The sequence below is a fragment of the Dendrobates tinctorius genome, unplaced genomic scaffold, assembly GCF_039654945.1.
Source record: "Dendrobates tinctorius isolate UK_male_01 unplaced genomic scaffold, ASM3965494v1 ptg000230l, whole genome shotgun sequence".
NCBI classification, from domain to species: Eukaryota; Metazoa; Chordata; class Amphibia; order Anura; family Dendrobatidae; genus Dendrobates; species Dendrobates tinctorius.
This window is the reverse complement of record NW_027361897.1, coordinates 8748282-8774854: the sequence shown is the minus strand read 5'-3', so window position 1 is coordinate 8774854 and position 26573 is coordinate 8748282. Positions and strand designations below refer to the sequence as shown.

The 26573-nt window shown below is 46.6% G+C and overlaps 1 protein-coding gene and 1 long non-coding RNA gene across 2 annotated transcripts in view; both read left to right on the top strand.

Moving 5' to 3' along the window:
- LOC141059706 (uncharacterized) overlaps nt 1-26573 on the top strand; it is a 102395-nt gene that overhangs the window by 52907 nt on the left and 22915 nt on the right. The gene's annotated exons all lie outside the window — the stretch shown is intronic.
- LOC141059705 (uncharacterized) lies at nt 1541-8315 on the top strand. The gene is made up of 2 exons (XM_073555823.1): nt 1541-1693; nt 1797-8315. The coding sequence occupies exons 1-2, from the start codon at nt 1563-1565 to the stop codon at nt 3115-3117; spliced, it is 1452 nt and encodes a 483-aa protein (XP_073411924.1). The 5' UTR covers nt 1541-1562; the 3' UTR covers nt 3118-8315.

Here is a 26573-nt window from a genome sequence, read left to right as displayed (position 1 = left end):
AAAAAAATAACATTACAGTCTATGGTGTCGCTGGCGTGCGCTGTGACGTGCGCGTGTCAGCGCTTTTTGTGCGCACATGATTTTTGAGTTAACAATGTCTAGACACTGGTTTAAACCACCTCCTACACAAGCAACATTGTTTGGGAGGAGTGTACATAAAAGAATGTGTCTGTAGTGCCAGACCACTTAATCTACAGACATCCTTGAAAAGATGACACCCTGCAAGAGACAAGACACCCACACAGCAAGAGACAAGAGCCTTCCAACTTTGGATACAAGCTGCAGCAGCCAAAATGTGAGTATTCAACCTAATGTCTGCCTGCCATTTAAAATTTATTATGTACTAATGTTTTTTTTGTTTAGATTCCAGCATATCTTCTTGATCGGAATATTCTCCTTCCCAGCAAGAACTGGCCCAAGCAGAGCGTGAGGTGAGGATCTTGCTGCCTTTGCGTAAGTATAGCTGCCTCTACAAATGAGTAATACAATTTTTACAGACCTCATCATTGGACCTGGCAAGTGAGGCAGAACAGCGGGAGCAGCCTAGCCAAGTACTGGCGAGGAGACGTAAAGTAAGTATCCAGTCTTTGAATGTCCCATTTTTTAAATTTGATTTTTTTCTCTGCCTTTTTTTCTGTCATGTTTTTCATCTTCTATCTTTCTTCTTTTCTGTTTTTTTTTCTATCTTTTTCATTCTCCAAAATTTCCAAGATTATAATTTTTTTTCTAGGTTCCACAACGGGATGAAGACATCTATCTCGACAACAACGCCCTGTTCCGCCTGGTCCAGGAGCGCATCCCGTTGTGGGACAGCCGTGACCAGCAGTACAAGGACATTGTGGTGACCTGGCAGCTCTGGAATGAGGTGGCCGCAGCGTTGATGGATGGCTGGGATAGCGCCTCTGCAACATCCAAAAACGTGTTTAGTAAGTATTTCCCTGCTCTATGATGCCACATTGACTCTTGTCCATGAGGATACTGTTGTGTTTCATGATAGCTATATTCTATCAAGAAACACAACAATGTCCTCAGGGCAACCGTGAATGCATATCGTGTTGTACTGCTGTATTGATCCTGCCGTGAATCTTGTTCCTGAGGATACTGTTGTGTTTCCTGATAGATATATTCTATCAGGAAACACAACAATGTCCTCAGGAGCAACCGTGAATGCATATTGTGTTGTACTGCTGTATTGATGCTGCCTTGACTCTTATTCCTGAGGATATTGTTGTGTTTCATGATAGATACCTTCTATCAGGAAACACAACAATGTCCTCAGGAGCAACCGTGAATGCATATTGTGTTGTACTGCTGTATTGATCCTGCCGTGAATCTTGTTCCTGAGGATACTGTTGTGTTTCCTGATAGATATATTCTAGCAGGAAACATAACAGTGTCCTCAGGAGCAACAGTGACTGCATTGTCTATTGAAATCTTTTCACATTGACTGTTTGCCAAGTTCACTCAGGTGTGTGTGTGATGATACTGATGTTGCCTTCAGTGCATAAAGTTTTTTGTTGTTTTTTCCAACAGTGAACAAAGTCTGCACATGTTGTCGCTCGATGAAGGACCACTTCAACACTGATGTTCATACTGAGGGTCAGGTGCACAGTGGTTCAGCGGCAAGGACCAGAATAAAGTACCGCTATCATCGCGAGTTGGCATTCCTAAGACCGGTCCTTGCCACCAGAGCGTAAGTGTTTTTTTATTTTTTTTTTTAAATCTGTGCTTTTCTATTCCACAGCGGATGGTTCTTGTAAATGCATGATAGTAATGTTTTTATTTTCTTTCCACAGCACCTGGAGCAGCACTCTGCAACCTGTCCCTGACGTGGCCCTTCATCGGATGACCTTGGACCTATCCCAGCCATCTGACAGCCAGGAAGCAACTTGCAGGTCAGCAATACAGACAGCTGATGACCAGGAAGCTGGTAAATCAGGTGTTCCCCTGTCCCAGGTCTCTGCCACTAGTTATGCAGGCACTTCCCGCCAGCGGCAGAGGGCCTCGGACAGGCCTGTCTTGCCCGAGTTCATGCACTTGAGCGAGGCCTTTCATGCCAGCCTCACGGCGCTGTCAGACAGAGTGGAAAGCGGTTTTTCACTCATGGAACGTGGTTTTAACCACATGGAACACTGCTTCCAATCTGCCAACCAGCGCCTTGACCGGCTGGAGGCCGACCTCAACAAACCAGCACACCATTTCTTCAGTAAAATCGAACGGGGCATGTCAGAACAACTTAGTCCTGAGCAACAGCTGAATGTGTTACAGGCCTGCAACACTGCTTACTTTCAGGCTATGCAGCAGTATCAGTACGTGCAGCAGTCAGTGGTGTCCTTTCCACCTGTGCCACCACTGACTCGCTTCACCACAGTACCGACTTCTGCTGCATACCACTGCACGACCACCTGCATTCCTAGCCAAGCTGGACACCACTACACCACACCAATGCCAAGTGCTGCTGGACACTCCACCCCCACCACCACCATGGCAAGTGCTCCTCCTGTCTGGAGCACCACCACCGCCACCCGTCCACCATCTTGGAGCACCGCCACCGCACAACCTGCTTGGGTCACCGCCACCTATTCTCCTGTTCGGAGCACCGACACCACTTTTCCGTCTAGGAGCACCGCCACCACTCATCAGCATTATAGGAGCACCGCCACCAATCCTCATCATTCAAGGAGCACTGCCACCACTCATCATCATAGGAGCACCGCCACCATTCCTCATCATAGGAGCACCGCCACCACTTCTACTCCTATGAGCACTGCCACCACTCATCATAGGAGCACTGCCACCACTTCTACTAGGAGCACCGCCACCACTTCTCCTCCTAGGAGCACCGCCACCACTTCTCCTCTTGGGACCACCTACACGACTTCTCCTTCTAGGAGCACCAACACCACTTCTCCTTCTTGGAGCACCGCCACCACCGAGCATCAGAGGGGTGACCCACATTCACTCTTTTACTCATCAAGGACATGGTCCACCAGCTCAAGGCTGTCAAGCAATGTAAGGCAGTCACATGGTTGTAGTCGGTCCAGGCAGGAGACTTCTGCCACAAAGAAGCAAAAAAACAAAAGACTTTGTTTGTCCCTCCCCCCCACCTTCTCATGATTCTCAACCTGCCTCCATTTCCCTCCCTGAGCTCCCTTCCCCCACTACTTTCGTCGCCCCTTCCCCTAGAACCCCTTCCTCAACTTCCAGCTGTTCCTCGTCTCTCCACACCCCCAAAATATCCCACTCTTCCCCCAAACGTCCTTCACAATAAATTTTTAATTTTTTTAAATAAATGTGCAGTTATGCTTTCAAAAAATGCGGTTTGATTAATGTGTCTTTCGCCGCCTACACACACTGCGCCGTACACACACTGTGCCGTACACTTTGCGTTTTTGCCACCACATAGCTCCATTACTGACAGATATTTCTTGTGTCAGTCTTGGAGATATGTGTAGTCAAAAACACAAATATATGACTTGTATTTTCCACACCAGTCTCTTTAGTCAGCAAATATTGCACAGACTGAATAGAGGATGGTGTTGAGTGCAAGGCCTATCTATTGTTACCTTGACTGGTATCATAAAAAGTTAATTGACTATGGTGTGTTTTTACAATCATCATTTATCTTTTTGTGAGACAAGGCAAGGGGATTCTAGATATACCTTGTAATTAACCTCATCCTCTATTCAGTGTGTGTTGATAAACTGAGGAGATGATGGTGAAAATACACGTCATATCTAGAATACCCTGGCCTTGTATCATAACTATCACACCTGGGCAGGTGAATACAAATGAGTTTTAACCTGTAGTGTCGCTTCAGTCTGCATATATTTCAAGCAGACTGTAGCGATGTTGCAGTTTACCTAATATGTGTATTTTCCTGCCCATGTGTGATAACCTTCTGAAGTCAGGATGCGTTAGTTTGGGTGTCCTCACTTCAGCATGACACCAGGCTGGGGTATTGTAGCAGTTGTATAAACTTTATTATGTCTCCAGTCTGCATTCAAACTGAAGAGACAGTGATGATACTACCAATAATATTTAAAGTCACATGGTCAGTTGTCATAAAGAGTGACGGATGCTAGTGCATCCCCAAATCACTATTTGTAACATCACGCCTGGTTACACTAATATTAGTTGTATTATCTCCACCGTCGCTGCAAATTGAACACAAACTGTAGAGATGATAAAGGTCATACAACTTGTGTGTATGTATAGTCACCTGGTCAGGAGTACTAGTAAATTCATGATGCACAAAATACAGCAACATGAATTCACTGGTACACCTGGCCATTTGATTATTGCATTGAAGTGTAAAAAGACAGAGTGCACTCGGTACAGGTATCAAAACAGGATTTTTATTAACATACACACAAAAGAAAACATTTTTACACCATTTGATCTTGCCATACCTCCAGTCCTACATCTGAGTTGAAGTAGGCTGCAAATTGGTCCCTCATTTGGCCAACTTCAACAGATGACCTGAGAGGGTGCTGAGTAAATTCAGGCAATGGGTTAGGAGCTGCATCATCAATTTCAAAGTTCGGGTGCTCTCTAACCATCACAAAATTATGTAGAACCACACAGGCCTTCACCACCTCATCCACTGTTTCCAGTTTCAGATTAATGGCTGTGCCGAGAATGCGCCATCTGGAGACAAGTATACCAAAGGCACACTCTACAGTTCTTCTGGCCCTGGTCAGCCTGTAATTAAAATTTTTTTTGGTGTGGTCCAAGTCCCGGCTGGAGTAGGGTTTGAGCAGGTTTTGGCACATCTGGAATGCCTCATCCCCAACCATTACAAAGGGCTGTGGCGGACCTTCGGTGTTGGGAAGAGGCCGTGGCATGGGGAAATTGAACTGGTTGCCATACAACCTTCAGCCCATGTCCAAGTTTTTAAAAGCCTGTGAGTTATTCCAACAGCTAAATGCCCCAATGTCCACTGCAACAAACATACAGTCTGCATCCGAAATGGCCATAAGTACTGTAGAAAAATACTTTTTGTAGTTATAGTACTCAGATCCAGTTCTTTTTGGTTTAATAATCTGGATGTGTTTCCCATCCACCACACCTAAACAGTTTGGGAAATTGCAGACTGTCCAGAATCTTTCAGCAATTTCCATCCACTTTTCCACGGTGGGCAAGGGCATAAATTCGGGACAGAGAACGTCCCACAAAGTCCGGCAGGTGTCCGCAACAATTCCAGACGAGGTGGATTTCCCAATCCGGTACTGGAAGTGGAGTGAAGAGAGGCTCTCTCCAGTAGCCAGGAATCTGGTAAACCAAGAAAGAACAAAAATTAATATTTTTGTATATGTATTTTTACACCAAAAAATAAAAAAAAGGCATAAAAATAAATCTGCAGCCTTTTGTTTACTACATGGCATAAAAATAATACTGCAGCCTTTGCTCAACTACATGGCAGAACAATAATTCTGCCAACTTTGGAATAGTACATGTCAGAACAAAGAAAATTATGCAGGCATTGGTTTTGCAATACTACGTACCATATTGTGACCAGGAGCCATTCCTCAGGAGGAATCGCACGACGGAACTGTGTGTCCTGTCTCCGGATAGCATCTTGGACACGATCAAGCAAATCCCAGAGGCTTTGTCCAGACATCCGGGTATAATCAGTAAATTTCTCAGGGTTTGCCTGGAGCTTGCTGTAGAGGGTGTGGTATGCTCCACGGCTCTCCCGGAGTTCAACAATTGGATGTATCCACACACGCCGCTGCTGCTGTCTTCGCCGTCTCTCTCTCTCCCTTTGTTGATGGCAAGCAACTGCATAAGCCTGAGCCATCCTGATGTCCAGATCCAAGTTGAAGTGAAAACTCTTTCAGCGCAGATCCATGTTTCGCAAATGTGAAGAATTCAGCTGTAAACAGGGTCTATATCAAGGCTGGGATGGGCTACAGGACAATAGGCAACCAGCTTGATGAGAAGACAGCAAATTTTGCACAGTTAATAGAAATGAATGAATCACAGATGAGTGTCAATCTTCCTCCTCGGCCTGGGGCTCCATGCAAGATCTTGCCTCATGGGGTAAGAATGATTATGAGAAATGTCTGGAATCAGCCAAGAACTACATGGAAGGACCTGGTCAATAACCTGAAGAGAGCTGGAGCAACGGTTTCAAACATTACTGTTAGTAAAACACTATGCCTTCATGGAATCAAATCCTGCAGGGAACGAAGGTCCCCCTGCTCACACCAGCACATGTTCATGTCCTGTTTGATGTTCATCAATGACCATCTGGATGATCCAGAGGAGGCATGGGAGAAAGTCATGTGGTCAGATAAGACCTAAATAGATCTTTTTGGTGTCAACTACTCTCACCGTGTTTGGAGGAAGAAGACGAATAAGTTAAACCCCAAGAACACCATCCTAACTGAGAATCACAGTGGAGGAACATCATACTTTGGGGATGCTTTCCTACAAAGGGCACAGGATGACTGCACCAATGAAGTGAGTCATGGCTGGGTCTTCCAGCATGACAATGACCCAAAACACACAGGCACGACAACTAATGAGTGGCTCCGTAAGAAGCATTTCAAGGTCTTGAAGTGGCCTAGCCAGTCTCCAGACCTGAACCCAGTAGAAAATCTTTGTAGGGAGCCTAAACTCAATGATGCACAGCCCCAATGCCTGAAGGATCTGGAGAAGATTTGTATGGAGGATTGGACCAAAATCCCTGCTGCAGTGTGTGCAAACCTGGTCAAGAACATCAGGAAACGTCTGATCTCATTAATTGCAAACAAATGCTTCTGTACCAAATATTAAGTTCTGTTTTTTTAACAAATGCTTATTTCATATAATAAAATGCAAATTCATTATGTAAAAATCATACAATGTGATTTTCTGGATTTTTTTTAAGATTGTCTCTCACAGTTGTAGTGTACCTACGATAAAAATTATAGACCCTGCATTCTTTGTAGATGTAATAACTTGCAAAATCGGCAGTGTATCAAATACTTATTTTCCCCACAGTATATATGTCCCTTATCCTGGCATGTTCCCCATCTTGGTATATATCCCCCTTTCTGCAGCTGTTCTTTCATGCATAGGAAAAAAAATAAATGATCCTACTCACTTTCCCTTACTCCCCCACTGCGAAACGACTTCTTTTGAAGTTGGCAGCTGACTTCAGCGTACAAGCGATAGAAGCGCATGATGTCACTGCCATGTTCCCTCAGTCACATGTACACTGATGTCAGCTGCTGGCCTCTGATTTGCTGGCAGCGTGTATTGCAGCATTTGGCCGGCGTCACACTACCGTAAAATACGGCTGAGTGCTGTGCGAGAAAACATTGCTTAGCACTCTGCCCAGTGTTAGTCTATGGGGCAGCTCACATTAGCGTCTTTTTCTCGGGCATATTCGATGTGCATGTAAAATCGCACCATACTGCGATTGGCACCGAGACTCGCCAATACAAGCCTATGGGTGTGAGAAAAAAAATCATACAGCACTCGGACCATGTGAGTGATATCCGATTTTTACGCACTGATGTCCTTTGAAAAGCAGCAATTCATCTGCTGCATGAAGTAAAATCAGAGTGACAGGTTAGAATAGAAAAGGTAGAATAGATATACTGTATACACATAGAATAGATAGATATAAAAGGTAAGCCATTTATTTGGATACACCTAAATAAAATGGGATGGTTGGTGATATCAACTTCCTGTTTGTGGCACATTAGTATATGGGAGGGGGAAAACTTTTCAAGATGGGTGGTGACCATGGCGGCCATTTTGAAGTCGGCCATTTTGGATCCAACTTTATTTTTTCAATGAGAAGAGGGTCATGTGAAACATCAAACTTATTGAGAATTTCACAAGAAAACAAAGGTGTGCTTGGTTTTAACTTAACATTCTTTCATAAGTTATTTACAAGTTTCTCTTTGTTTACAGCCATTGACATGTCGCAGAGGTTAACACGTGAGGAGCGGATAGAAATTTAGTTGATGTCTGGTAAACCCAGTACCCGGGTTATTGTAGCAGATTTCAATGCATGACACCTGTCAGAGACACTGCACTGCACTTGCTCATAGAGCCAGTGCGCGTGTCCTGAGTACAGAAGCAGTGCTGAAAGTTACCTGTAGAGACGGGCAGCAGAGGTGACCATGCGTGCTTCAGGCTAATAGTGTCAGGGTCCAGTCAGCGCTGGAAAGTAAAGAGGCATAGGACCTGCGGACACTGAAACTGAATAGTCTGCACGGGACCTATGGTCATGTGACTGCAATGGGGCGGGGCTTAGCGTCCTGTATTCAGATAGGACAGGGCACCATACAACAACTCAGAGTCAGGCAAAACAGAGGTCACAGCAGTGCAGGCAAACGCGGTACAGGAGGGACAAACATACGGGTAGTCAGACAGAGCCAAAGGTCATACACAAGAGGGCGACGTGGTACCAAGGGGACGAGCAGAGAGAAATCGGGTCACAAGCAGAGAGTCATACACGAGAGGTAGCGCAGTACAAGAGGGTCAGGCAGAACTCGTAACAGGGACAGAACCAGATCACAACCGAACAAGCAAGCAAGATATCAGGCACAAGGCACACGTATACAAGAGGTCACTTAACTCAGCCGAGGGCAGGAGTATAACTGACACCGGACCCAGGTCCAGTGAGCACTAAATAGCCTCCTGCTGCCAGAGAGAGGCAGCACAATTAACCCATAGTCTAACCAGGACGGGTCAAAGCGAAATCCCGTCCTGGATCATGACAACACCCTATGCAAGAAAACTGTCACCATTCCCATTTTATTTAGGTATATCTATATAAATGGCCCACCCAAAAAAGTTTGCCTCATCACTGAACATAATGTTCTGTGTTAACTGAGGATCCTGTTCCAATTTTTGTTTTGCCCATTCTGCAAATTCAGCTTGCCGGTCTGGGTCACCAACCCTTCCCATTTTATTTAGGTGTATTATTCTTATTATTATTATTTTAGCACCATTTATTCCATGGCACTTTACATGTGAGGAGGGATATACATAATAAATACAAGTACAGTAATCTTAAACAATACAAGTCACGACTGGTACAGGATGAGAGAGGACCCTGCCCGCGAGGGCTTGTAATCTACAAGGGATGGGTAAGGATACAGTAGGCAAGGGTAGAGCTGGTCGTGCAGCGGTTTGGTGGATCGGTGGTTATTGCAGGTTGTAGGCTTGTCGGAAGAGGTAGGTCTTCAGGTTCTTTTTGAAGGTTTCCATGGTAGGTGAGAGTCTGATATGTTGTGGTAGAGTGTTCCAGAGTAGGGGGCATGCTCAGGAGAAATCTTGTATGCGATTGTGGGAAGAGTAGATAAGAGGGGAGTACATAAGGAGATCTTGTGAGGATCGGAGGTTTTGTGCAGGTAAGTAGCAGGAGACGAGGTCACAGATTTATGGAGGACTCAGGTTGTGGATGGCTTTGTATGTCATGGTTAGGGTTTTGAACTGGAGTCTTTGGGTAATAGGGAGCCAGTGCAGGGATTGACAGAGGGGAGAGGCTGGGGAATAGTGGGGGGACAGGTGGATTAGTCGGGCAGCAGAGTTTAGAATAGATTGGAGGGGTGCGATTGTTAGAGGGGAGGCCACAGAGCAGGAGGTTGCAGTAGTCAAAGCGGGAGATGATGAGGGTATGGACTAGGGTTTGTAGATTCTTGGTTGAGGAATGTACAGATCCATGAAATATTTTTGAGCTGAAGTCGGCAGGAAGTGGAAAGAGCTTGGGTATGTGGTTTGAAAGAGAGATCAGTGTCAAGGATTACCCCAAGGCAGCGAGCTTGTGGGACTGGAGAGAGTGGGCAGCCATTTACTTTAATGGATAGGTCCGTTGGGGGGGTTGCGTGAGATGTGGGAAAGATGATTAATTCTGTTTTGTCCATATTAAGTTTTAGAAATCTAGCGGAGAAGGATGAAATAGCAGACAGACATTGAAGGATTCTGTTTGGTAGGGTGGTGATATCTGGTCCAGAGATGTAGATCTGTGTGTCATGAGCATAGAGGTGATACTGAAAGCCGTGAGACTCTATAAGCTGTCCCAGGCCGAAGGTGGTGTGCTAGTGGGAGACGCTGAATGTCCGGTCTGTTAGGTATGATGCATTCCAAGATAGGGCCAAGTCTGTGATACCAAGAGATGAGAGGGTCTGTAGTAATAGGGAATGGTCCACTGTGTCAAAGGCAGAGGACAGGTCCAGGAGGAGGAGGACAGAGTAGTGTCGCTTGGCCTTGGAGGTTAATAGGTCATTGGTGACCTTAGTTAAGGCAGTTTCAGTGGAGTGGTGTGGCCGGAAACCAGATTTTACAGTGGAGGCCAAAAGTATTGGCACCCCTGCAATTCTGTCAGATAATACTCATTTTCTTCCTGAAAATGATTGCAATCACAAATTCTTTGGTATTATTATCTTTATTTAATTTGTTTGTAAGGAAAAAACACAAACGAGAATAAAGCAAAAATCAAATCATTGAACATTTCACACAAAACTCCAAAAAAGGGCCAGACAAAAGTATTGGCACCCTCAGCCTAATACTTGGTTGCACAACTTTTAGCCAAAATAACTGCCAACAACCGCTTCCGGTAACCATCAATGAGTTTCTTACAATGCTCTGCTGGAATTTTAGACCATTCTTCTTTGGCAAACTGCTCCAGGTCCCTGATATTTGAAGGGTGCCTTCTCCAAACTGCCATTTTTAGATCTCTCCACAGGTGTTCTATGGGATTCAGGTCTGGACTCATTGCTGGCCACCTTAGAAGTCTCCAGTGCTTTCTCTCAAACCATTTTCTAGTGCTTTTTGAAGTGTGTTTTGGGTCATTGTCCTGCTGGAAAACCCATGACCTCTGAGGGAGACCCAGCTTTCTCACACTGGGCCCTACATTATGCTGCAAAATTTGTTGGTAGTCTTCAGACTTCATAATGCCATGCACACGGTCAAGCAGTCCAGTGCCAGAGGCAGCAAAGCAACCCCAAAACATCAGGGAACCTCTGCCATGTTTGATTGTAGGGACCGTGTTCTTTTCTTTGAATTCCTCTTTTTTCTTCCTGTAAACTCTATGTTAATGCCTTTTCCCATAAAGCTCGACTTTTGTCTCATCTGACCAGAGAAAATTCTTCCAAAACGTTTTAGGCTTTCTCAGGTAAGTTTTGGCAAACTCCAGCCTGGCTTTTTTATGTCTTGGAGTAAGAAGTGGGGTCTTCCTGGGTATCCTACCATACAGTCCCTTTTCATTCAGACGCCGACGGATAGTATGGGTTGACACTGTTGTACCCTCGGACTGCAGGGCAGCTTGAACTTGTTTGGATGTTAGTCGAGGTTCTTTTTCCACCATCCGCACAATCTTGCATTGAAATCTCTCGTCAATTTTTCTTTTCCGTCCACATCTAGGGAGGTTAGCCACAGTGTCATGGGCTTTAAACTTCTTGATGACACTGCGCACGGTAGACACAGGAACATTCAGGTCTTTGGAGATGGACTTGTAGCCTTGAGATTGCTCATGCTTCCTCACAATTTGGTTTCTCAAGTCCTCAGACAGTTCTTTGGTCTTCTTTCTTTTCGCCATGCTCAATGTGGTGCACAAAGGACACAGGACAGAGGTTGAGTCAACTTTAATCCATGTCAACTGGCTGCAAGTGTGATTTACTTATTGCCAACACCTGTTAGGTGCCACAGGTAAGTTACAGGTGCTGTTAATTACAAAAATTAGAGAAGCATCACATGATTTTTCAAACAGTGCCAATACTTTTGTCCACCCTCTTTTTTATGTTTGGTGTGGAATTATATCCAATTTGGCTTTAGGACAATTCTTTTTGTGCTTTTTCATTTAAGACAAATTAAATGAAGATAATAATACCAAAGAATTTGTGTTTGCAATAATTTTCAGGAAGAAACTGAGTATTATCTGACAGAATTGCAGGGGTGCCAATACTTTTGGCCTCCACTGTAGAAGTTTAGTGGCAGCTGAGAGGGAAGTGTCAATGGGGATGTTTAAGTTGCCCAAGATGATAGTGGGGATGTCAGTGGAAAGGAAATGAAGTAGCCAGGTGGTGAAGTGGTCAAAGAAGGTGGTGGCTGGACCTGGTTGATGGTAAATGACAGCCAGTTGGAGGTTGGAGGGGGAGTAGATGCGCACAGCGTGCACTTCAAAGGAAGGGAGGGTAACAGAGGGTGGCAGTGGGATTGGGGTGAAGGAGCAGTTATCTGACAGGAGAAAATCAACTACTCCACCATGCTTGCTGCTGGGGCGGGGGGTGTTGGAAGGGATGAAACACCATACAAGAGTGCAGCAGGAGAGGCTGTGTCAGAGGGGGTGAGACAGGTTTCGGTGATGGCGAGGAAAGAAAATTTTTTAGTAATAAAAATATCATTGATGAAGGAAAGTTTGTTGCAGACAGAGCAAGTGTTCCACAGAGCTCCTGTTAGTGGGACTGGGGAAGCTGGGACCGGGTGAATGTGTATAAGGTTGGAGAGGTTACGGAAAGTTGTGATAGAGTGTGGATGGGAGGTAGAAATGACTGAGGGAATGTGGTGAGGAGGACCAAGATTTGGAGAGATATCGTCGGCAGTGAGGAGGTGCAGAGATAGTGTTAGCAGGTGGGAGCAGGAGAGGGCATGAGAGGGCTGTCTGTGTTTGGAGACAGAGGATTGTATGTTGAGTAGAGATGAGCGACTTTGCCTATTTTCGGGTCGAGTCGGGTTTCACGAAACCCGACTTTCGCAAAAGTCGGGTCGAACGCAATAGGCCGATTATCTTGAAAGTCGAAGGCCAACTGAAACACGAAACCCAATGCAAGTCAATGGGGAAGAAAAGTCGGCAGTGGGTGGAGGACAGAAAACACACCTACAGTGCCCATTTTAATGCCAAAAACATCAGTTCTTGATACTTAAGCTTGTCAACCATAATTTACTTTATAATAATAGTTAGGCATTGAAAACTGGAGGTTAGTTGGCTAAAGTTGTGGGGGTGGGTAGGGCTGGCTCCAGATTTTCATGGGCCCCGGGCCAAAGAGTGTCAATGGGCTCCTTTAACACATGCCACAATTCATGATCCTCTGATATGGTAGAGAAATAGTGTTATGGATATATATATGTATATATTTCATCTAGATGTCATTTGCCTGCTATAGGCAATATACTACTATATACTCCATATACTGCTATATACTCATGTATTCTTATATAGCCATACTGCACACAGATACATATTTACAGTTTGAACTCTATAGCTAGTTGGTGGAAATAACCTGCTATCCCCCCCCCATGCAAGAGTCTGGGGAGCTGATGTGATCTCATGATAGCATTGCCTTGTGACATGTCTCCAGACACACAGAAGAGGAAGTTTAGGCCAGTTGGTCCAGCCGATATTGTAGACTTGCTGACATTGGAATACAAGGGCCAGTATATCATCTGATTCTTAAGTCACCTTAGGTCGGACGCCCATATATGTTCATGTATTTAAACAACAATAGCGGTATAGTACAATGAAAAATACTTCACTTCTTACATCTCATGACTGATATGCATTTTAAATTCTCCAGTAGCTCCAAAAATGGACAGCATATTACTCCATACAGTATTATGGCCACCGCATAGTGCACTATACAGAGTAAAGAGGCCCATATATTTCTCCATACAGAATCATTGGTCCCATATAATGTTCGATACAGTATATGATGAGCTCCACATAATGCTACAGTATATGTTGGTCTCCATGGATGAAGCTCCACTGTCTTATGGGCCTAAATAATGCTCCATATATGATGGGCCCCATTTCTAATGCTCCAGTGTATAATGGGCCCTGTAAATGCTGCTCCATTGTCTGATGTCCACCTTTGGATTGTTCCAGTTTATGGTGGGCCCAATATATCATTCTCCAGAGTATAGTGCTCCTCAAAAATTGCTCCCAACCTTTAAAACAATTAAATAAGTCTCCTCGCTAGGGAATCCCTGTACTAGTCTGGACTCCTCGTCGCCCCATCTTCCATCTCTCTGCACTTGGACTGTTTAGGCAGAGGGCGTACAGACGTGATGTCATCGCGCTCTCTGACCAGAATGTCACTGTCAGCAAATGTGGAAGACGTCACGGCAGTGGAGCAGGGAGAGGTAAGTATTTCAACTTTGCAAGTGCTGTGATCCTGAGTAAGCAGGGGGGCCCACTCATTGGCGATAGCACTGGCACAGGGCCCCTCATGGTACGGCAGTGTGTCTGACGGCGCGGCAGTGTGTCTGACGGTGGGTGGGGCGCGGCAGTGTGTCTGACGGCGGGTGGGCCCTCCCACCGGCAGAGACACTTTTGCGTACTATGAGGGGCCCTGTGCAAGTGCCATCGTCCATGTGTATGCCCCCCCACCTGCTCAAGGAATCTGCACTTTCATCTGCACCTTCCTCTTTGTCACCGTGTAAGGTGGTATAGTATGCAGGAAGAGGAACCTGAGTTTCATCAGGGTCAGATTCTGGCTGTGTAGAGTGCGAGGGGAATGTAGTGGTCTGAGTCAATGTACCAGCAGAATCATCTAGCAGTGGCTGGGCATCAGTGCACTTGTGGCGCCCCCAGGAGTACGGTTGCCACAGTGGCATTACCTTCCTCCTAAGGAGTGTGATGTCATGCTTGGGAGCAATGAAGGATCTCTCTAGCAGTTAAACCAACACACAACTCAGTACCCACTCCAGGCCAGCAGGGAGAGCTCTGAAACTGACTGCTGAGGAGCTGCTCTCTGTGGTCAGGAGGAGGGAAGTTAGGGCAGTCTGTGAAGGGAAGAGGAAGTGTGTGGACGTGAGAAGGGGAGCTGGAGGATGAGCAGAGTTAAGGCTCACTCCTAGCTGGAGTGCATGGTCCGGATTCCGGTCTCCGAGTTTGTAGGAACTCTGATGGTCCTGCAGCAGAAACCGGAGGAAGTAGCAGCTGTAAATGCTCTGTTCCCAACTAAGGCTCGGCGGCCCCAGCAGCGACTTGTGTGAGCCAGAAGGAAAAGGCTACGGCTGCCTGCCATACGAGAAAGTTCCAAAAGAGAGTCAACAGGGGGAACTTCAGTGAACTCAGTACTGTGAGTACCTCAGATAAGCACTAGAACGGAGGCCACACTACCTATCTGCAGAGAGATAATTCCTAATTTGCTTCCAGGCTGACCAACTCCTTCTCCATCTGTACTCTTGGTCCTGGACAGCACTTAACAAGTACAGGTAAAGGAACTGCACGACTGTGTCTTTCACCTTTTCCTGCGCCTGCCGCACGGCTCTGCTACATCCTGCACTGCACACCATCTACCAACTCTTTCATCTGCCCTGCGACTACGGCCCTACCTGTGCAGGGCTTCTAAATCTTAGCTGCACCACAACATCTGTCCCAGGGAAGCGACACTGCAATGCTGGGCAATCTGATCAGAAACCACAGGTGGTGTCACATATCATTCACCTATAAACATTATTCACCCCTTTGCGTGGACGCCTAGGGCCACGGACCGGGTCACCACCACCATAACATATCCCTCTGAGACACCGGCCTGATACCGATTAACCCCACTGCCCTGGCTGGCTACCCACACTCCATGTCAGATTCATCTTGAACTGGGGAATTCACTATTTGACTTAATAACACAGGCATGATATGTGTGACGGACTCAGCTTCTGCTGAGCCCATTTTTTGAGTGGGCCCTCTAGGTCATGACACCCACCCACCGAGGGCGAGCTGACCTTGTGAGAATCCACCACCTATACAGGGAGTGTCAGGGGCAAGACCAAGGGGGTGAGCCACCACGACTGCTGGGACCAGACGGCTGGCTCAGGGGACACTATGGGAGTGTATGACGACCAGGTGCAAGCAGGAAACAAGACAAGACAAGATGTAAGTGCAAGGTGTCTTCATTAAGATCTTCAGGATAACATTCAGTGCAAACGAAAACAAGCAAAACATGCAAGGTGCGCGCGTGGGCCCGTCAAGGTCCATAGCATAGTATGTGCCAGGTAGCACACCTAGGTACAGGTAAAGGCACAATGGCATCGGACTCCGGACCGCTGGCAACGATCGAAATGATCAAGGCATCAGGCTGCGGACATCAGCTCCGGACAGCAGGCCGCAGTCGACCAGCTTACGATCTCTGGCAGCGATCGGCAGGTTCCGGGAATCCGGCAGGCAAACCAGGGTTCAGGCAAGGAGGCACGACAGATATCCAGGCATGGTGCATTTTAGGGAACACGCCAAGGTCCAAGGCTAGGTGCAAGGCAAGGTGCGTGTGTAGGGGACACGCCAGGGTTCAAAGCTAGGTGCAAGGCAAGGTACGTGTGTAGGGGACATGTCAGGGTTCAAAGCGAGGTGCAAGCAAGGTGCGTGTGTAGGGGACACGCCAGGGTTCACAAAATGAGACAGGGTGCGTGTGTAGAGCCATGCCAAAGCACAAGGTACAAGACAGAGTGCGTGTGTAGAGACATGCCAAAGAACAAGGTAAAAGACAGTCCTGCACGTGCAAAGAGACACGCCAGGGTCAGGGTTCAAGGCAGGGTGCGTGCTAGGAGCCACGCCAAGGTTTAGGGCAGGACGCGTGCTAGGAGCCACGCGGGACGCACAAATCACTGGCCAGTGCACACGGCTGTAACGCCAGCATGAGACATGACTAAGGCACAGGAGGCGGGCAAAGGAACCTTCGTGCTAGGAGCCACGCCAGGTTCAGGGCAGGGTGCGTTCTAGGAGCCACGCCAGGGTTCAGGGCAGGGTGCGTGCTAGGAGCCACGCCAGGGTTCAAGGCAGGGTGCGTGCTAGGACTCACGCCAAGGTCCAAGGAAGGGCTGCGTGCTAGGAGCCACACAGGAGGCACGCCTAACTGGCCAGTGCACACGGCTGTACACAAACACGAGGCACCTACCACGGCACAGGAGATGGCCAAGGGGAACCCACGCCGGGGTTCAAGGCAAGGACAAGGCAAGGAACAAGGCAAGGAGCAAGGCAAGACTAGGCAAGAAACAAGGTACGGAACACGGAGCAGAACACGGAGCGGAACATAAGCAGAAACAGAGCCAGGTCAGAGCGAGGACAGAGTCTAGCAACGGAGCGTAGGCAGAAGCCCAGAACCGGGCCAAGGGAAGACCTTGGGACTAGACTTGGAAATGTGCAAGAGAGCACCAGAGGACAGAGTGCAGAAAACCAGGCTGAGACAAGAACATTAGAAGTACTACAAGGCTCAGAATAGCAAAGACCAGACATAGTGAAACAGGCAAGACAGATAACAGAGGAAGGACTACAAGTCAAAGAATAGCTAAGGTGAGACATAGGAAACAGACTATGGCAGAAAACAACGGAAGTACTACAAGGCAAAGACAAACATGGCACGAGAGACAACACAAGACATGGCACGAGACAAGAGGCAGAGTACGAGCACAGAGCGTGTGCAAAGACGCACGACAGGACAGAGTGCACAGGCACAGAATAGAGGGAGCAACCCAGCAGACCAAACAGTCATGAAGGGAAGCAACACAATACTCAGGCCCTGAGCATAGGAAGGGGTGGTCTGATATAGGGCATAGCATCTCCTCTTCTGGGTCAGGACCAGGGGAGAACTTCCAGTTCAGATGCTCAAGGATCACAGAGCGCAGTCACATGATGAGAATTCCAGACATGCGGGGATGTTTGCTGAACCAGTGCTGAAACCTAGGCAGGTCACATGATCAGAGTTCCAGACATGCAGAGACGATTGCAGAACCAGACAGTGCAGGATCCTAGGAAAGGGCACATGATCAGGGTTTCAGACATGAGGAGATGATTGCAGAACCAGACAGTGCAGGATCCTAGGAAAGGTCACATGATCAGGGTTTCAGACATGACGAGATGATTGCAGAACCAGACAGTGCAGGATCCTAGGAAAGGTCACATGATCAGGGTTTCAGACATGATGAGATGATCACAGAACCAGACAATGCAGGATCCTAGGAAAGGTCACATGATCAGAGATTTCAGACATGCAGAGATGATTGCAGAAGGCAGAGCAGAACGCAGGCATCTTACAGCCCAACAGTCATGAGGTGAGTGTGCACAATGCTCTAGAGAACATGCAGGATAGCAGACATGAGATGCGTGTGCACACCGCTCCAGGGTCATGAAGCAAAACAGACATGGCAGATGTGACAGTATGTGACAAAGAGCTACATGGACTAATGTGAAGTGTGGCCTGCTGCATCATTCACTTTTGGTGGGGGTGAAGGACACAAGGAAAGGGGTTCTTCCTGACCAGGAGCCAGCACTTGACGACTCAGTGCTTGCATTTTTTGAAACTTCAGAAGAGGAGGACATATTAGCTGGAGTCTGTTCAGCAATGTAAGCCAAAACCAGTTCCTGATGCTCTACTAACCTATTCCCAAAAGAGGTAGCCTTCCAGGCATTCCGGAGCCAGACCATGACGCAGGCTCAACACCTCCTGCCTTAGCTGCTATTGTGATTTTGCCACTACCATCAGATACACCACCACCATCAGTACCAGCTGGCTCCCCACTCCCACGTCCGCAGCCTCTTCCACCATACTTCCAAATTTTGGAGAAAATCTACCCAAAATAACATCAGATATATGGTACTGTATCAGAAGTGTACAGCTCTATACAGTCAAAGGATAATTGTCAATCTCCCTATATATTTCATGAGTCACACAGACGCTCACAGGCTCAGTATGGATTAGACAGGAATATAAAAAGGGTACAGTATCATCAGATAGCAGGTATATATAGTATAGTTTAAACATTCTAAATCTCTGTATATATTTCAGGAAGCAGACACAGACGCTCTCAGGCTTAGTATGGATTACAACACAATATAAAAAGCCATAAAACGGTAATGGATCTGAAGCATACAGCTGTACACAGTGTAGGGGTCATTGTCAATCTCAGTATTTATTTCCACAGTCAGAAATAGACTCTCACTTGGTCAGTTTAGATTAGACCAGAATATAAAAAGCAGTAAATGGGTAATGTATCACAAGCGTAGAGCTGTATACAGTGTTGGGGTAATTATTAAATCTACATATAAATTGCAGGAGTAACCCACAGACTCTCACACGCTCAGGATGGATCACACCACAATATAAAAAGAAGATCCGCAAGAAATAATCACATATGTGGGCCAATGTTCCAGGTGTCAATGATACACTTACATTAGAGTGGTGGGTGGAGGACTTCCTGGCAGAAAGGGTACAGTATCACCAGATACCAGGTATATATAGCATAGATTAAACATTAAAAATGTACATCTATATATCAGGAGTAGTGTTGAGCCACCCCGCTAGTGTTCGAGTTCGGTTCGGTTAGTTAGTAGCAGGAGGCAAGTTCGTCGAATGGCAGGCAAACACAAACACATACAAACACATAGAAAACGATTACAAAACACCTTAAACGGTGTCCCAAAGCAGACAAAATGCTCAGAAGACACAAATAACATGGAAAAGGGCAACTACATATAGAAAAGAGGTGGAGGAGTAAAAGGAGGAAGAGACACAGATATAGGCATGTCATGCCCTTATAAAGTCAAGAAAGGCTGGAGTAAAAATCTAAAATAAAAAAAAATCTAAAATTCTAAAATCGAAGATGATCATATACCGTCAGACTTCCCACCATAAATTATGTCAACTGCCGATCGGGCGGCGTTATTCCCACGACCCTCCGAACAGCGTCCATGAAGGCAAAGTGTTTGGTTTCCGGGGGCAGTATGGTTGCAAAGCTGAACCTTAAAGGAATGTCCTTAAGAGCACCACCAGGAGTGGAGTCTGTGGCTTAATTGGACTCCACACGGGCATCCTCAACCATGCCAGCCACGGAAAGGATGGACAGATTGCAAGCCTTGTCGATTCTGTGGGTGGTTGTGCATGGCCGTTTTTAGTTGTGCTAGCGATTTGTCAGCTTAATTCCGTTAACAAACAAGACTCCGGCATGCCCCCGCGGTCCGTGTCCAGCTTACTAGAGGGACACACGAGGCTCTGGCATCTGGCATGCGAGATTGAGCAATAACAGGTCTGCTACACTGAAAGGACCAGCGTGTGTCGCTTACAGGAGCGGATAACCCGCTGAACCCCGTTAGTGATGGGGATCTGGGATTCCAATTCTTCCCCGCGAACGAGGATTTCCCAGTAAGTGCAGGTCAAACGGAATTCCGGAATTAGGCCTAACCGGCATTCCAGAAAAAATGTGAAAAAATTAAGTGTCCAAATCACAGATGCTGTAGCTTGCTTAACAGCTGGGCTCCTCTGCTGAGTAGCACACAGTTCTTACATAAACATGTGGCATAGCTTGGTTCACGGGTGGGCAACTCTGCTGAGCAGTAGACAAAGGTACTAGGCACGAAGTATTCACTGGGCTAAATAGAGCTAAAAAATGGTTCTTACATAAACAGGCGGCACAGCTTGGTTCAAGGTTTGGCTCCACTGCTGAGTAGCAGACACAGTTACTAGGCCCAAAGTATTAACTGGGCTAAATGCAGTCAAAAACTGGTTCTTTCATAAACAGGGGACATAGCTAGGTTCACGGGTGGGCTTCTCTGCTGAGTAGCAGACACAGTTACAAGGACCAAAGTATTAACTGGGCTAAATGCAGTCAAAAACTGATTCTTTCGTAAACAGGCGGCATAGCTAGGTTCATGGGTGGGCTCCTCTGCTGATTAGCAGACAGTTCTACAAGACCCAAAAGGATTTTCTGGACAAGATGCGGTAAAAAATTATTAGAAACACACATGGTGTAGCTCCTTGACAGGTGTACTACACCGCTGGCTACCAGACACCACTACTATGCCATGAAACTGTCTATTAACATTGAAAACCAATATTAATGTGAAAATAAAGTTACACTTTTGGTGAATGAACCGTTCTCGAACGGAACCTCGAACAGCCAAATTTTAAGCAAAGTGTTCGAGTTCGACGAACGGCTCGAACACCTCCCAAAACAGCTCGAATTTGAACTTGGCGAACAGGTCGACTCGAACACAGCTCATCTCTAATCAGGAGGCAGACTCAGACGGTCTCAGGCCCAGTATGGATTCAACAAGATTGTAGAAAGTTGAGAAAGGGTACGGTATCACCGGATAACAGGTATATATAGCATAGTTTACATATTAAAAATCTATGTCTATATATCAGGAGGCAGACTCAGACGGTCTCAGGCACAGTATGGATTCGACAAGATTGTAGAAAGTTGAGAAAGGGTACAGTATCACCGGATAACAGGTATATATGTAGCATAGTTTAAAAATTAAAAATCTCCGTGTATATTTCCGTAGTCCGACAAAGACACTCACAGCCTCAGTATGAATTAGACAAGAATCTAAAAAGTAGAAAAAGGGTAATGTATTTGAAACATACACCAGTATACACTTTTGGGGTATTTTTCAATCTTCATATATATTTCAGTCTCAGTAAGACAGTCCAGACTCTCCGCAAGTGGAAGCGAGATGGATGCAAGTAAAGACGGAAAGTCGAGTGATTGCTGAAATTTTGGAATTACTAATTACGGGAAAAACTCCCGGGAGAATTCTCAGAGGTGATGCTGACCCTCAATTACTTTGTCTGTGGAGACAGCGAAAACAGTTCTTGTGAAGTAAGGTTTGCTGTATCGCAGTACCGTGGATCCCATCACCGTTACTCATCTCCATCAAATTGTGATCACAGGGAGAGATGCAGACATTGTCCTCACTGCCTACCATAATCTGTCAGGTAACTTTGCAGTGCAAAAGACAGAAGCCACAGGCCGTAGGCGATTCTATTGGATTGGCATGAGAGGACACATTTAAAAATGTGGGGAGGAATGTCACACGTCTGTGAGTAGGAAAACCGTAAAAGCTGATGATAAACCACCACTGCATCTCATTGTGAGTCGACGTCCATAACAAATGGAAGCCATTGATCATCTGAAGATAGAGCCCAGCAGGACAGGGCATAGCTACGTCTTAACCATCATCTATCAGTTCACCAAATTTGTATTGGCAGTCCCAGTGAAGGATTTAATAGCCAAGACTACACAATGGTGGAGCAGGGAGAGGTAAGTACTGCAAGTGCTGGGGCCCTGAGCAAGTAGGGGGGCCCACTCATGGGCGGCGGTACTGACACAGGGCCCCTCATAGTAAGGCGGTGTGTCTGACGGCGGGTGTGCACCCCCACTGTCAGAGTCACTTGATTGTACTATGAGGGACCCTGTACCAGTGCCGTCGCCCAAGTGTGGGACCACCCACCTGTCCATGGCAAAGGCACTCGCATGGGTGCGTGCGCCAGGTGGTGACTCCGGCTCTGGGTGTGAGGCAGCCCAGTTAGGGAGGTTGAAAAAATGACATATGTTGATGATGGACATTCAGCAGCTGCAAATGGAGGAATTGGAGAAGTCCAAGGAAAAGGAGGGCAAAAGCAAGCCATTTTTCCGGCAACCTACGTGTCAGCAGGGGAAGGTGGGACAAAATCCTTTGAAACCCATGCATGGTTCATTTTAATGAAGGTTAGATCATCAACATTTTGGGTCGACAGACGGGTCCTTTTTTCTGTCAGGATTGATCCAGCAGCACTGAAGACTCTTTCGCATAGCACACTAGCAGCAGGGCAAGCGAGCTCCTGTAAGACATATTGTGCCAATTCAGGCTAGGTGTCCAGTTTACAGGCCCAATAGTCAAAGGGGAATGACCTGTGAGGGAGAACATCGATATGGGAGGAGAAGTAGTTTGTAACCATAGTTGACAACTGCTGTCTCATGTCACTTTCAATCGATGCAGTATAACCAGTCGTGTGAGCGGTACTTGAAAAATCAGTCCACAACATGGTCATGAAACCCCTGTGTCCAACGCTACTTCGGCTGTGTGCACCACAAACACCTCTTCCATGTTGCCCCCTACGGCTCGTGGGAGAACCATCACCGGCGCTGTGTGCTGGGAATGCCTCAAAACAAACGGTTTACCAGAGTTGCTTGTTTGTTAGCCAATATTAGATTTAGGTTCTCCTGTGCATGATGTTTTGGAATTTGCCTTTATAGCGTGGATCCAGGATGCTCGCCCACCAGTAGTCGTTATCATTCATCATTTTGGCACTACGGGGGTCCCTTTTTAGGATCTGCAAGGCATAATCACACATGTGGGCCAATGTTCCAGGTGTCAATGATGCACTGCAAGTGCTGGGTGGAGGAGCACTTTCTGGTAAATCAACATCCCTCCAGTCACGCACAAACCCTGTACCTGACCTTGCCACGCCAACATTTTCTCTTGCCCACTGAGTAGCATCCTCCACCCCTAAATAACCATCCCCATCATCCTCCTCCTCCTATTCCTCTTCTTCCTCCACCTCGTCCAGGACAGTTCCCTGACCAGACAATGGCTGACTGTCAGCAAGGCTTCCCTCCTCCTCTTCCTTCTCGGCTGCAGACGCCTGCTCCTTAATGTGCGTCAAAGTTTGCATGAGCAGATGCATAAGTGGGATGCTCATGCTTATGATGGCGTCGTTTACGTTTTACCAGTCATGTGCGTTCCTCAAAACACTGAAGGACTTTACAGAGGTCTTTCAGCTTCGACCACTGCAAACCAGACAACTCCATGTCTGCCCTCAAACTGCCTGCCCGTGTATCCTCCCACAAATGCATTACAGCCTGCCTCTGTTCGCACAGCCTCTGAACCATGTGCAGGGTGGAGTTCCACCTTGTTGCAACGTCAATAATTAGGCGGTGCTTGGGAAGGTGGAGCAATCGCTGCAGCTTCTGCATACGACAGGAGTGTATGGTGACCGGCGGATGTGCGAGCACAGTCTTCGCACCTTATAGAGCAGGGCTGTTAACTACGGATAATTATTGAGGAAGCACTGCACCACCAGGTTCAAGGTGTGAGCGAGACAAGGTATCTGTCTGAGTTTTGAAAGGGCTATGACTAGTGTTGAGCGATACCATCCGATATTGAGAAATATCGGATCGGATTGGATCAGCCCGATACCCAAAAAGTATCGGGTATCGCCAATTCAAGTCAATGGGACAGAAATATCGGAATTAAAAAACCCCCTTTCTTTCCTTGCACATCCAGTTCGGGAGGGGGGAAGAGTGTGGGCGGTGCGTGGGCGGACACTGTGTGTGTCTGTGGGCGGGGTCTGTGCGGGCCTGCCATGGTTCTGTACAGGCCTGCCGGGGGCCTGTGTCGGCTGCTGGAGGTCTGTGCGGGCCTGCCAGGGGTCTGTGCCGGCTGCCGGGGGTCTGTGCGGACCTGCAGGGGGTTTGTGCCGGCTGCCGGGGGTCTGTGCGGGCCTGCCGGGGGTTTGTGCCACCAGCCGAGGGTCTGTGCGGGACTGACGGGGGCCTGTGCCGGGGATCTGTGTGGGCCTGCCAGGGGCCTGTTCCGGCTGCCGGGGGTCTGTACGGGCCTGCCGGGGGCCTATGCCGGCTGCCGTGGGACTGGGTCGGCCTGCCGGGGGCCTGTGCCGGCTGCTGTGGGCCTGTGCCGGCTGCCGGGGGACTGTGCGGGCCTGCCGGGGGTCATGTGTGTGTGCAGGCATCGTCCGATGGGACTACAAGTCCCATCGGGCTATGCCTGCTACATTGACAGTGATTGACACAATAGCCAATGATGGGACAGTAGTAGTCCCATCATCCGGCTAATGTGTTGAATGTAAAAAAAAAAAAACATACATGCTACATACTACATACATACTACATATATAAAACATACATACATACGACATACATACTTCATATATACTACTTTCATACAACATACATACATGCATACTACATACTACATACATACTACATATATACTACATTCATAAAACATACATACATGCATACTACATACTACATACATACCACATATATACAAAATTCATACAACATACATACATACTACATTAATACCTCATATATACTACATTCATACAACATACATACATACTACATACATACTACATATATACTACATTCCTACAACATACATACAGTGGGGAAAAAAAGTATTTAGTCAGTCAGCAATAGTGCAAGTTCCACCACTTAAAAAGATGAGAGGCGTCTGTAATTTACATCATAGGTAGACCTCAACTATGGGAGACAAACTGAGAAAAAATATTCCAGAAAATCACATTGTCTGTTTTTTTTTATTTTATTTGCATACTATGGTGGAAAATAAGTATTTGGTCAGAAACAAAATTTCATCTCAATACTTTGTGATATATCCTTTGTTGGCAAGGACAGAGGTCAAACGTTTTCTGTAAGTCTTCACAAGGTTGCCACACACTGTTGTTGGTATGTTGGCCCATTCCTCCATGCAGATCTCCTCTAGAGCAGTGATGTTTTTGGCTTTTCGCTTGGCAACACGGACTTTCAACTCCCTCCAAAGGTTTTCTATAGGGTTGAGATCTGGAGACTGGCTAGGCCACTCCAGGACCTTGAAATGCTTCTTACGAAGCCACTCCTTCGTTGCCCTGGCGGTGTGCTTTGGATCATTGTCATGTTGAAAGACCCAGCCACGTTTCATCTTCAATGCCCTTGCTGATGGAAGGAGGTTTGCACTCAAAATCTCACGATACATGGCCCCATTCATTCTTTCATGTACCCGGATCAGTCGTCCTGGCCCCTTTGCAGAGAAACAGCCCCAAAGCATGATGTTTCCACCACCATGCTTTACAGTAGGTATGGTGTTTGATGGACGCAACTCGGTATTCTTTTTCCTCCAAACACGACAAGTTGTGTTTCTACCAAACAGTTCCAGTTTGGTTTCATCAGACCATAGGACATTCTCCCAAAACTCCTCTGGATCATCCAAATGCTCTCTAGCAAACTTCAGACGGGCCCGGACATGTACAGGCTTAAGCAGTGGGACACGTCTGGCACTGCAGGATCTGAGTCCATGGTGGCGTAGTGTGTTACTTATGGTAGGCCTTGTTACATTGGTCCCAGCTCTCTGCAGTTCATTCACTAGGTCCCCCCGCGTGGTTCTGGGATTTTTGCTCACCGTTCTTGTGATCATTCTGACCCCACGGGGTGGGATTTTGCGTGGAGCACCAGATCGAGGGAGATTATCAGTGGTCTTGTATGTCTTCCATTTTCTAATTATTGCTCCCACAGTTGATTTCTTCACTCCAAGCTGGTTGGCTATTGCAGATTCAGTCTTCCCAGCCTGGTGCAGGGCTACAATTTTGTTTCTGGTGTCCTTTGACAGCTCTTTGGTCTTCACCATAGTGGAGTTTGGAGTCAGACTGTTTGAGGGTGTGCACAGGTGTCTTTTTATACTGATAACAAGTTTAAACAGGTGCCATTACTACAGGTAATGAGTAGAGGAAAGAGGAGACTCTTAAAGAAGAAGTTACAGGTCTGTGAGAGCCAGAAATCTTGATTGCTTGTTTCTGACCAAATACTTATTTTCCACCATAATATGCAAATAAAATGAAAAAAAAACAGACAATGTGATTTTCTGGATTTTTTTTTCTCAGTTTGTCTCCCATAGTTGAGGTCTACCTATGATGTAAATTACAGACGCCTCTCATCTTTTTAAGTGGTGGAACTTGCACTATTGCTGACTGACTAAATACTTTTTTTCCCCACTGTACATGCATACTACATACTACATACATACTACAGATATACTATATTCATACAACATACATACATGCATACTACATACATAC

What these genes read in the sequence shown, in the direction of transcription:
- LOC141059705 (XM_073555823.1), top strand. Translation starts at nt 1,563, where the DNA reads ATGAAGGACCACTTCAACACTGATGTTCATACTGAGGGTCAGGTGCAC. An exon ending in CCGGTCCTTGCCACCAGAGC is followed by an intron (nt 1,694 to 1,796) that starts GTAAGTGTTTTT and finishes TTCTTTCCACAG; the next exon opens with CACCTGGAGCAGCACTCTGC.